Source organism: Salvelinus namaycush, chromosome 36 (genome assembly GCF_016432855.1).
Source record: "Salvelinus namaycush isolate Seneca chromosome 36, SaNama_1.0, whole genome shotgun sequence".
Taxonomy (NCBI): domain Eukaryota; kingdom Metazoa; phylum Chordata; class Actinopteri; order Salmoniformes; family Salmonidae; genus Salvelinus; species Salvelinus namaycush.
In genome coordinates this window covers 19,555,639-19,569,136 of record NC_052342.1, presented here as the reverse complement: position 1 = coordinate 19,569,136, position 13,498 = coordinate 19,555,639, and the positions used below count along the sequence as shown (strand labels likewise).

Here is a 13,498-nt window from a genome sequence, read left to right as displayed (position 1 = left end):
ACTATGTAGAGAATAGGGTGCCATTTGGGACTAACACTTTACTTCTGCCTGTCTTTCCTCCACAGGTATTTAGTATCCAGGAGCATGACCAGGAGTCCGACGGGGCCAAATGCCTCCACTCTGTACCCGACGACCCTGAGGTGAACCTGGGTGGCACCTCCAGTGTCCCGACCACCTCCATGCTCTTCCTCCACCGCGTGTCCATCCTGCAGGACCTCACTGAGGCACCAGACGACCAGGGCTCCCAGGCTTACCAGTGTGGCTTGTGTTGGCTGCCCCTCCCCAGCCTTGCTGCCCACCAGGCCCACCTCCTGGTCAGCTGGACGTACAGCACAGGCTGTAACCGCATCTACAGTGACATGATCAGACTGAATCCGTCTCCTCTTCCTCCATTGGTATCTGAGGAGCCATCGCCATCCTCACCCAGCCCAGTCCACAATGACCAGTGGGACCAGGAGGCTGATAGGGCCCGTCGTCTCAACCCTGTCCCCGACGACCTTGAGGCCAAACTGGGATCGAGGTGAGGCGGCTACACTGACCACCTCCAGGCCCACTTCGTCTGCCAGGTCTGTGTGTTTTGTGAATATAAGCATATATGGACAATAAAGTTGTATTGTATTGAAGGTCTCCAATGAGGACTACCAATGAGGACTACCAGGGCTCTCAGGGCTATCAGGGCTACCAGGGCTCTGAGGGCTACCAGGGCTCTGAGGGCTGCCAGGGCTCTGAGGGCTACCAGGGCTCTGAGGGCTCTGAGGGCTGCCAGGGCTCTGAGGGCTCCGAGGGCTCTGAGGGCTCTGAGGGCTACCAGGTCACTGAGGGCTCTGAGGGCTACCAGGTCTCTGAGGGCTACCAGGGCTCTGAGGGCTACCAGGGCTCTGAGAGCTCTGAGTGCTCTGAGGGCTCTGAGGGCTACCAGGTCTCTGAGGGCTGCCAGGGCTCTGAGGGCTCCGAGGGCTCTGAGGGCTGCCAGGGCTCTGAGGGCTCTGAGGGCTACCAGGGCTCTGAGAGCTCTGAGGGCTCTGAGGGCTACCAGGGCTATGAGGGCTCTGAGGGCTACCAGGGCTCTGAGAGCTCTGAGGGCTCTGAGGGCTACCAGGGCTCTGAGGGCTCTGAGGGCTACCAGGTTTCTGAGGGCTACCAGGGCTCTCAGGGCTACCAGGGCTCTGAGGGCTCAGGGCTACCAGTGTGCCCTGTGTCAGCTGCCCTTTTTTGGTTCTGGTGTGTTTTGCAGTTCGCTTTTGACTTGGTATATACTTAAGCATAAATATTGTCTATGCAGGGTTGGGGTCAATTCCATTTCAATTCAGTCAATTCAGGAAGCAAACTGAAATTCCAATTCTGTTTCCAATGTTTCTCTCATAGAAGGCAATGAGGTAAATTGGAATTGATGTCAAAATTTCAGTTTATTTCCTGTATTGACTGAATTGAAAAGGAATTGACCCCAACCCTGCATCTACACTAGGTAAACTACACCAACCCTGCATCTACACTAGGTAAACTACACCAACCCTGCATCTACACTAGGTAAACTACACCAACCCTGCATCTACACTAGGTAAACTACACCAACCCTGCATCTACACTAGGTAAACTACACCAACCCTGCATCTACACTAGGTAAACTACACCAACCCTGCATCTACACTAGGTAAACTACACCAACCCTGCATCTACACTAGGTAAACTACACCAACCCTGCATCTACACTAGGTAAACTACACCAACCCTGCATCTACACTAGGTAAACTACACCAACCCTGCATCTACACTAGGTAAACTACACCAACCCTGCATCTACACTAGGTAAATACCAACTGAAAGAGGACTGTCAAATAAAAGGTTACCATACAGCTTATTCATGTAAATCGTATCTTACGTTTTTATTCATCAATTAATTTGCTCTGCATTTGATGAATTGAAATACAATTTAAATTAAACATCATTCATCTTTGTGCCTTTGATTTTGTGCACTGCTTCACTAAATAAATGAGTAGTATCTGTCACACGCAAGCGCACACTCACACGCGCACACACACACACGTTGTGACTGACAATGTGTGCGTGAGTGTGTGTATGACAGAGCCACAGTCAATCACACTCTGTCACGCGTGTTGTTTGGTTATCTGACCTAGACACATTTAGCCAGGTAATCACATGATAATACTCTATGACGGATGGACGGAGGGAGGGAGGGAGGGAAGGAGGGATGAAGGAGAGGAGAGCAAGAGGACCCAATCCTGTCATTCACATTACTGAAGGAGAAAGACTGCAGCTCTCTATCTCCTATTTCTTTCTTTAGTTTTTGGTTTTGTACCGGACAGCTGAAGGTAAGGACAACGCAGATCTTTGCACAAAATAGAAGGGGAGATTGGTTGATGACCTATGCCTTGACTGTGTATCCTTAAAGTAGGTGACACCTCTTTTTCCTCAGTGTGATTGGCTAGACTTGCATAGAATTTTTGTGAGTGTGTGACAACTGAGTAACTTTCCAAATTTTTCTCCAGGATGTCTAAGACCCCATCCACCACGTCTGCAGCCTCTGTAACCTCGGCAACGTCTGCAGCCTCTGTAACCTCGGCAACGTCTGCAGCCTCTACAGACAGGTAAGATCAATGTCTACATCTGAGACAGGGGAATTCACAGCAGGGAAAGACAGTGGCAATGTTGGGCAACAATAAAGTTATTGAGAGACATTGTCCCCGTACACACTGATATGTTACCTGAGGTTGACAAAGCGGTTGTGATACACCTGATGTTTTTGATGATGCCCAAAATAAAACAACAATATCAAGTGGTGTCTTCACCACGATACTTGGATCGTTTTTTGTTTGTTTTGTTGTTGCAGAAAATATCTCTGTTTTTATCACAACTGTTGTGCCAAATGCGTTTTACATCAGTTGTAAAACTTTAATGTGTATGCGGGGCCATTGAGTGATGACCTTATTTCTATGCATTCACCCAATGGTGATTATGTTAAGTCAAGGTGGCAAGATGGTAAGTAAGTATCCTTGCACCATCGTTGGCATGTGTGAGCAAGAATGGCTCATAGAACGGCCATCTCCTGTTTCTGTAGTGTGAGGCAGCTTGATGTATAAGTACACCGCCTGGAGTGGACATGACGCTAGTCTATCTCCTGTTTCTGTAACGTGAGGCAGCTTGATGAACAAGTACACCGCCTGGAGTGGACATGACTCTAGTCTATCTCCTGTTTCTGTAGTGTGAGACAGCTTGATGAACAAGTACACCACCTGGAGTGGACATGACGCTAGTCTATCTCCTGTTTCTGTAGTGTGAGGCAGCTTGATGAACAAGTACACCGCCTGGAGTGGACATGACTCTAGTCTATCTCCTGTTTCTGTAACGTGAGGCAGCTTGATGAACAAGTACACCACCTGGAGTGGACATGACTCTAGTCTATCTCCTGTTTCTGTAACGTGAGGCAGCTTGATGAACAAGTACACCGCCTGGAGTGGACATGATGCTAGTCTATCTCCTGTTTCTGTAACGTGAGGCAGCTTGATGAACAAGTACACCACCTGGAGTGGACATGACTCTAGTCTATCTCCTGTTTCTGTAACGTGAGGCAGCTTGATGAACAAGTACACCGCCTGGAGTGGACATGATGCTAGTCTATCTCCTGTTTCTGTAACGTGAGGCAGCTTGATGAACAAGTACACCGCCTGGAGTGGACATGATGCTAGTCTATCTCCTGTTTCTGTAACGTGAGGCAGCTTGATGAACAAGTACACCGCCTGGAGTGGACATGATGCCTGTCTAGCGCACAGCATTACCCCCAATCTATCTGCTTAATGCTGAGTGCCAAGCAGAGACGCATTGTCTCCCATTTTTACAGTCTTTTAGTGTTACTCCCAACCTTCCAATCTCAGGGTCAGGCCACTGAGTCGGTAAGATAGCGCTTGTCAATGTCTCTAATATGAACCCTTGTTGTCTCTTGGCTCCTAGCAAAGGTGGTAAATCCTCCCAGAAGTCCTCGGCCTCGGGTTCGGAGTCGGCTCCCAAGAAGGTGTCTAAGAAAGAGCAGAAGAGACAGGACATGGAGAAGATACACACCACCCTGCTCTGCAGCGTGTTTGGAGCGGTATACACACACACACACCATAACAGCTACTTTACCCTTTGACCCCTAACCCATAATCCTGACCTATAACCCCACACCACTTAGTGAGCGACATGCTAGTGTAACAGCAGTCTGGTGTTTGGTGGGGAGTGAAAAGTCAGGGAAGCTGCTATTTTAGCTGAGCTTCTGATCTTTGCATGCCGATGTGTGTGAGTGCGTGTGAGTGCGTGCCTGCTTATCTGCCAGCATGCTACATCCGTGCCTGCCTGTGTGTACGACTGTGTGTGTGTGTGTGTGTGTGGGAGGGGGGGGGGGGGGGGGGTAGTAATGATCCTTTAAGTTACACACACAGAGTAGTTATCCTCTCACCACTCATTAGGATTAAGGCTAGAAGATGCTGGAAGAGCATCGAACAAAAGGGGAAAGTTATACGGTTATTTTAATCATGTTTAGACCAATTGATGTGTGCATGTTTGCTGTTTTATGAACAATTGCTGTTGTCTTACTTTGAAATGTTTCTTGACATTGTGAAACGTAACCCGGGGACATCGATTAAGGAAAGAATCATTCAGATCAGAACTTCAACTAGGTCGTATTGCAGTGTGAGCATGTGGGCTGTGCGGATCAACACAACACGCCACACACGTGTGAACGAGGTTGAAGGTTTTCCCAGAGAAACAGGATGGAACTCTTAATGATTTAATCCACCATGAGAAGGAAACGTCCTTAACTGTGCCTGTCCCCAATCCCTCACTAATTTACCTCACTACAGTACCAGAATGACCTCCTCTTACACAACAGTCTAAATCTCACATTTCCTGTCCTAAACTTCCAGCCATAAGCATCTGTTTTTGTCCCAACGTCTTCAAGGTTGCCCCTATCCACATTATAGTAGATGGGGATCTTTTGTAAGTCCTGCGCTATAATATTACACAAAATGTAAGCCTGGTTTAAGTATTGTCAGACAGTGTTGTTTTCCCCTCACTAAAACACCTCTCCCCTGCTGTCTTCCTTTAGGAGAGAGAGTTGGCTCAAGCTGAGTTGGATGGTGAGTTTTCTTAGCACAGTGATGTTGCATATACAGTAGAATGGTTTATTTCAAGTAGGTTGACCAGTAGCACCACTCATCACATTGAGCTCGTATTACTCAAGTTAGGATTCAGCCAGACATTATATTTGTAAAAGGGGTGTAGCTTTGAGTCATCCATAGAAATAGCATGACTAGAATGGACAAAACGCCCCTCAGACCACGGAACTTTGACAGTACTACTGTCAGGGGTAGACTCAATATGGCCGTCAGCCCAGCCATCACAGAATGTTGACTTAAATGGGAATGTTCTTTCTAGTAATTCGACTTCCATGGTGTCATCATCACCTTCTGACCTCTAACATTTGACGTTTGGGGCAGAGCTGGACTTTGCCTTCAAGGAGTTTGACTACGACTGTGACGGCTACCTGAACTACAAGGACGTGGCAGAGTGCATGAGGACCATGGGCTACATGCCCACTGAGATGGAGCTTCTGGAAATAGTACAACAGATTAAGATGAGGAGTGAGTGTCTTATAACTGTTATATAGCTGTTATGGACCTGTTATAACCTGTTACAGACCTGTTATAACCTGTTACAAACCTGCTATAACCTGTTACAGACCTGTTATAGACCTGTTATAACCTGTTACAGATCTGTTGTAACCTGTTACAGACCTGTTACAGACCTGTTATAGACCCGTTACAGACCTGTTATAGACCTTTTACAGACTGTTTTAACCTGTTAGAGACCTGTTACAGACCTGTTATAACCTGTTACAGACCAGTTATAGACCTGTTACAAACCTGTTATATACCTGTTACAGACCTGCTATAACCTGTTACAGACCTGTTATAACCTGTTATAGACCTGTTATAACATGTTACAGACCTGTCATAACCTGTTATAGACCTGTTATAAATCTGTTACAGACCCGTTACAGACCCATTACAGACCTGTTAGACCCGTTACAGACCTGTTATAACCTGTTACAGACCTGTTATAACCTGTTATAGACCTGTTACAGACCTGTTATAGCCTGTTATAGACCTTTTATAACTTGTTCTAACCTGTTACAGACCTGTTATAGTTCTGCTGGAGATCAAGATGAGGATTGTGTGATATGACTGCTGAAGAGGGAGAAAGAGAGAGATGGAGAAAGACCGAGAGAAAGAGAGAGAGGAGAACAGATACAGACTCATGTCAATGTAGTGACATTACAACTGACAGAAACTGTTTCTCTATCTCATTGACTGAGGTTATTGACTCCACTAAACCCTCCTGTCCTGACTGTTGATTGGTGTGTTGGTCCAGTCCCTATCTGTGTCCTGATTGTTGATTGGTATGTTTCTCTGCAGTGGGCGGTTTGATGGACTTTGATGACTTCTGTGAGCTAATGGGTCCCAGGATAATGGGGGAGACTGTTGACATGCTGGGGCTGAAGGAGCTCAGATCAGCCTTCTCTCAGGTAAGAGATTGAGATTGGAACCAAAGGAAACTACAAATAAAAACACAGGCATTATAACTCAAACTTTCATCTTCCAGCGTTTACATCCTTGCATGACTGAGCTGACCTACTCTTCCTCAAATTCAGATTCAGCCCTCAACCAATATTAACACACCTGTTTACTTAATCACCCCCATCCTCTCGTCCTCAACATCCTCTCCTCACCTCTCCCCTCACTTCTCCTCACCTCACCCCTCCTCTCACCCCTCCTCGCCTCACCACCTCTCCTCTCACCCCTCCTCGCCTCACCCCTCTCCCCTCCTCTCCTCACCCCTCCTCTCACGCCTCCTCGCCTCACCCCTCTCCCCTCCTCACCTCTCCTCTCAGTTTGACCAAGACTGTGATGGGAAAATCAGTCAGGATGAGATGAAGGAAGCGGTGAAGTGTTTTCTGGGGGAGAAACTAAAGAAAGGAGAGCTGGAAGATATCCTCAAGGAGATTGACATCAACGGAGATGGAAGCATCGACTTTGACGGTGAGGAGATAATTGTGCACACACACACACACACACACGTGGAGGAAATACTCAAAAACATTCAGGATACACACACAAAAGTACGATCACTTACAGTTCCAGTCAAAAGTTTGGATACACCTACTCATTCAAGGGTTTTTCTTTATTTTTTACTATTTTCTACATTGTAGAATAATAGTGAAGACATCAAAACTATGAAATAACAAATATGGAATCATGTAGTAACCAAAAAAGTGTTAAATATATCCAAATATATTTTTGATTCTTCAAAGTAGCCACCCTTTGCCTTGATGACAGCTTTTCACACTCTGGCATTCTCTCAACCAGCTTCACCTGGGATTATTTTCCAACAGTCTGCTGAGCACTTGTTGGCTGCTTTTCCTTCACTCTGCGGTCCAACTCATCCCAAACCATCTCAGTTGGGTTGAGGCCGAGTGATTGTGGAGGCCAGGTCATCTGATGCAGCACTCCATCACTCTCCTTCTTGGTCAAATAGCCCTTACACAGCATGGAGGTGTGTTGCATCATGGTCCTGTTGAAAAACAAATGATAGTCCCACAAAGCGCAAACCGGATGGGATGGTGTATCGCTGCAGAATGCTGCAGTAGCCATGTTGGTTAAGTCTGCCTTGAAATCTAAGTAAATCACAAACAGTGTCACCAGCAAAGCACCCCCACACCATCAGACCACCTCCTCCTTGCTTCATGGTGGGAACCACACATGCGGAGATCATCCGTTCACCTACTCTGCGTCTCACAAAGACACGGCGGTTGGAACCAAAAATCTCAAATTTGGACTCATCAGAACAAAGGACAGATTTTAACCTGTCTAATGTCCATTGCTCGTGTTTCTTGGCCCAAGCAAGTCTTCTTCTTATTTGTGTCCTTTAGTAGTGGATTCTTTGCGCAATTCAACTATGAAGGCCTGATTCACGCAGTCTCCTCTGAACAGTTGTTGTTGAAATGTGTCTGTTACTTGAACTCTGTGAAGCATTTATTTGGGCTGCAATTTCTGAGGCTGGTAACTCTAATGAACTTTTCCTCTGCAGCAGAGGTAAGTCTGGGTCTTCCTTTCCTGTGGTGTTCCTCATGAGAGCCAGTTTCATCATAGCGCTTGATGGTTTTTACGACTGCACTTGAAGAAACTTTCAAAGTTCTTGAAATTTTCCGGATTGACTGACCTTCATGTCTTAAAGTAATGATGGACTGTCATTTATCTTTGCTTATTTGAGCTGTTCTTGCCCTAATATGGACTTTTACCTATCTTCTGTATACCACCCCTACCTTGTCACAACACAACTGATTGGCTCAAACGCATTAAGAAGGAAAGAAATTCCACAAATTAACTTTTAAGAAAGCACACCTGTTAATTGAAGTGCATTCCAGGTAACTACCCCATGAAGCTGGTTGAGAGAATGCCAAGAGTGTGCAAAGCTGTCATCACGGCGAAGGGTGGTTACTTTGAAGAATCTGAAATATATGTTGATTTGTTTAATACTTTTTTTTGGTTACTACATGATTCGATATGTGTTATTTCCTAGTTTTGATGTCTTCACTATTATTCCACAATGTAGAAAATAGTAAAAATAAAGAAAATCCCTGGAATGAGTAGGTGTGTCCAAACCTTTGACTGGTACACACACACACATTTCTCTAACGCAGTGGTGGCCAAACATGTTGTGGCCTTTCTAATTTCCCTCCCAGAGTTCGTCATGATTCTGTCCATTCGATAAGCGCTGGAAGACCTGAGAGGACGCTATCGTTTTAATGAATCTTGTTAGACTAAGACGAGATAACATTGTATGTGTGCATCTGTGTGTACTACTACACATGTACTACCATTTAAAAGTTTGGGGTCACTTAGAAATGTCCTTGTTTTTGAAAGAAAAGCCATTTTTTTGTCCATTAAAATAACATGAAATTGATCAGAAATAGAGTGTAGACATGGTTGATGTTGTAAATGACTATTGTAGCTGGAAACGGCTGATTTTTAATGGAATATTTACATAGGTGTACAAAGGCCCACTATCAGCAACCATCACTTCTGTGTTCCAATGGCACATTGTGTTAGCTAATCCAAGTTTGTCATTTTAAAAGGCTAATTGATCATTAGAAAACCCTTTTGTAATTATGTTAGCACAGCTGAAAACTGTTGTGCTGATTAAAGAAGCAATACAACTGGCCTTCTTTAGACTTTAGATTCTGGTTAGAGACAGTTTGCGCTGTTCTGTGAAGGGATTAGTACACAGCGTTGTACGAGATCTTCAGTTTCATGGCAATTTCTCGCATGAAATAGCCTTCATTTCTCAGAACAAGAATAGACTGACGAGTTTCAAAATAAAGTTATTTGTTTCTGGCCATTTTGATCCTGTAATCAAACCCACAAATGCTAATGCTCCAGATACTCAACTAGTTTAAAGAAGGCCAGTTTTATTGCTTATTTAATCAGGACAACAGTTTTCAGCTGTGCTAACATAATTGCAAAAGGGTTTTCTAATGATCGATTGGCCTTTTAAAATAATAAACTACACGTGTTTGTGTCAGTATGTATGCTACAAGATCATATCCATGCCTAATGATGTAATGTGTATATCAGATCTAAGGATGAGATGTACTCCTCCCTCCTCTCTTCTCTTCTCACCCCTCCTGCTCCCCATCCTCTCAGTTCTGTTCTCTCCTCTATACCCGGTCACTGAGAAAAGACATGAAGGTGTGCACGTTGGGAAAGAGTATGAACTTTAATGTATTTGGGTTATTTATCAATTTATTGACACTGATGTGATATGACATGTAGATAAGTTACCATATTGCTATTTTAATAAAGAATTTCAATTCCATTATGAGTGACAACTAGACAAAAAAAAAAAAGTTATGTTTTCTTTCTGTCTCAGTATTAACTTTACTTCTGCAAACAACTTGGCAAAGTTGACCCTTTAACTTTATTTCTAAAACATTTTACATACTGTATGCAGTCAACCTCAAGTCTAAATGTCAACGAAAAGAAAACCAATACCCTTAAAGGGATAGTTCAGCAATTTTATATATTTTTGTTTCCTCCCCATGAAAGCAGTGTATTTTAACAAAACCAAAGTGTGGATTAGTCATTACTTGTCTGTAGACTGATTTCAAAGTTAGGAAAAAAATATCTAAATATGTAAAAATTGCTGAATTACCCCTTAACGCCAAGTAGATATTCTGTTCTCAGCTAAACTCCAGCCAAACCATCACTCAAACGGTAACTCAACAATTCAGCAAAATGTCCAACATATCGTGCAGCGTATCTAGAGTCAGGAGTTTTTCCTGATCATGGAAGACTTTGGGCCCTATAATGCAGTACTAGCCTAATACTGTAATACTGTAACAAACTACAGTTTTTCTCACAGTTCACATGGCCAGAAAAATCACCTGGCCCCTAAGGATATCTGCAGAAAGTCTTGTCGTCCGACACAAATTCAACACTTGAAAAATAAATAAATGAAAACCCACTTTTATTTTTTTCCCAACAGATCTAAGTCACATGAGCGGGAAACAGAAATAACAATAGCTTCTTTGCATCATCAACTGACTAGAGGCAATATATTTCTAGAGACAGTTCAGCGATTTTACCTTCAAAGCAGTCTATGGACCAAAGGAATTGCTGAACTATCCCTTTAACTACGTTTTGTAAACCTTCATGACGTCAGACTGAAGTGTACAGGTCTCGGTAAAGGCCTTCATACTGTAACTGTCTTAATTAACAACAGTCTTTGATAAGTTGAGTTACAGTGCATTCGGAGAGTAATCACACACCTTGACTTTTTCCACATTTTGTTACGTTACAGCCTTTGTTTTTTCCCCCTTATCAGTCTGTCATTATATATTATAGTGTGTAAAGCAAAAACAGGTTTAGAAATGTTTGCACATTTATAAAAAATAAAAAACTGAAATATCACATTTAAATAAGTATTCAGACCCTTTACTCAGTACTTTGTTGAAGCACCGTCGGCAGTGATTACAGCCTCAAGTCTTCTTGGGTATGCGGTACAAGCTTGGCACACCTGTATGGTGAGTTTTTCCCATTCCTCTCAAACTCTGTCAGGTTGGATGGGGAGCATCGCTGCACAGCTATTTTCAGGTCTCTCCAGAGATGTTCGATCGGGTTCAAGTCTGGGCTCTGGCTGGGCCACTCAAGGACATTCAGAGACTTGTCCCAAAGCCACTCCTGCATTGTCTTGGTTGTGTGCTTAGGATCATTGTCCTATTGGAAGGTGAACCGTCACCCCAGTCTGAGGTCCTTAGCAGGTTTTCATCAAGGATCTCTCTGTACTTTGCTCCATTCATCTTTCCCTCAATCCTGACTAGTTTCTCAGTCCCTGCTGCTGAAAAACATCCCCACAGCATGATGCTGCCACCACCATGCTTCACCGTAGGGATGGTGCCAGGTTTCCTCCAGACGTGATGCTTGCCATTCAGGCCAAAAAGAGTTCAATCTTAGTTTCATCAGACCAGAGAATCTTGTTTCTCATAGTCCTTTAGGTGCCTTTTGGCAAACTCCAAGTGGGCTGTCATGTGCCTTTTACTGAGGAGTGCCTTCCGTCTGGCCACTCTACCATAAAGGCCTGACTGGTGGAGTGCTGCAGAGATGGTTGTCCTTCTGGAAGGTTCTCCCATCTCCACAGAGGAACTCTGTAGCTGTCGGAGTGATCATCGGGTTCTTGGTCACCTCCCTGACCAAGGCCCTTCTCCCCGATTGCTCAGTTTGGCCAGGCAGCCAGCTCTAGGAAGAGTCTTGGTGGTTCCAAACTTCTTCCATTTAAGAATGATGGAGGCCACGGTGTTCTTGGGGACCTTCAATGCTGCAGAAATGTTTCAGTACCCTTCCCCAGATCTGTGCCTCAACACAATTATGTCTCGGAGCTCTACGGACAATTCCTGCGATCTCATGGCTTGGTTTTTGCTCTGACATGCACTGTCAACTGTGGGACGTTATATAGACAGGTGTGTGCCTTTCCAAACATGTCCAATCAATATAATTGACCACAGGGGGACTCCAATCAAGTTGTAGAAACATGTTAAGGATTATCAATGGAAACAGGATGCACCTGAGCTCAATTTCATATTTCATAGCAAAGGGTCTGAATACTATTGAAATAAGGCATTTATTTTTTTATTTTTAATAAATTAGCAAACATTTATAAAAAGCTGTTTTGCTTTGTCATTATCGGGTATTGTGTGAAAATTGATGATAAAAATATATATTTAATACATTTTAGAATAAGGCTGTAACGTAACAAAATGTGGAAAAGGTCAAGGGGTCTGAATACTTTTCGAATGCACTGTAAATACGTTTTTTGCGTTGATTGTTAATGCAGCTTATGTATCACATACATATTTATTTCCATAATTTGTTTCTAATTAGAGGAACACTAATGTGTTTCCCAAAGCCTTCGTAGCTACATTATCTCTCCACAATCCAGTCAAGGCGCGAAATTTGTCAAATGTAGGACTTTGCTGTTCTACGGAGGGGCTTGAGTCAAGAAAACAAAAGTACCATATGAGCGAAGGCGTCAGGAAACCCATCCCATATCACGGCTAGACATTCAACAGATTATGACAACTCCTCTGTGGGGCAAAGCTTCCAGGGAAGTCGGCACGATGGTGATATTATTGAGCTTTTGATCAGAATGCCATCCCATACTGTGAGCGAGAGTGTGTTTCACTGTGTCCCCCCACTCTCAAGCACAACAAGTCCAAGTCACAAGTCTCCTCTCCTTCCAACTGTCTCCCATTGTAACGGCAACAGGCGTTCTGGTTTCTCATAGCAACATCCGTAGAAATGTCCAGCATCCAACTACACTTAGGTATCCAAAACAAATGTTTATACTTTAGTATATAAATATATATTTTTTTAAACATTTGTTTTGAATAGACCTACCTAGTTGTTCCTGCCATAACCAGCACTCTAGATGCACTGTTGTGCACAGGGTTGATCTAACTACACTTCTTTGGTGAGTTCGAACTCGACCATGATGTCGTGAACCCAGATGTCCCTCTCCTCCTGCGAGGTGTCAACCAGGAAGACGGTCAACTTCCTGTCCCAGGGGTGATGCGCTTCCTGTACGGCCTCCAGCTGAGCCACCAGCGGCTTCTTCTCCACATGGTTCCGGAACAAGATGGAAGCCTCCTCCGACCACTGCCTCGGTTTCACTCCTATTGGTGGAGAAGAAATGTTAGCCAATCAACAAGCTTCATATGAAAAAAGCTATCCTCAGAATTATGTATGAGAAATAGGCAAGTAAAAAAAAATATTTCATGAAATGGGAAAAAAAAGTAAAGTAAAACATTTATATCAAATATCTTTTAAACCAGGGGTGTCAAACTAATTTTGTCCCAGGGGCAGAATTCGATCTTCAACAAGGTCCGGAGGGC

The 13,498-nt window shown here is 44.0% G+C and overlaps 1 protein-coding gene across 1 annotated transcript in view; it reads right to left on the bottom strand.

Moving 5' to 3' along the window:
- Positions 1 to 12,355: 12,355 nt before the first annotated feature.
- The window catches only part of LOC120030461 (tudor domain-containing protein 7B-like), a 30,624-nt gene continuing 29,481 nt past the window's right edge, over positions 12,356 to 13,498 (bottom strand). The window contains exon 18 of the mRNA XM_038975876.1: positions 12,356 to 13,279. Coding sequence (XP_038831804.1) covers positions 13,065 to 13,279 — 215 coding nt within the window. The 3' untranslated portion in view covers positions 12,356 to 13,064. The remainder of the gene's footprint in view (positions 13,280 to 13,498) is intronic.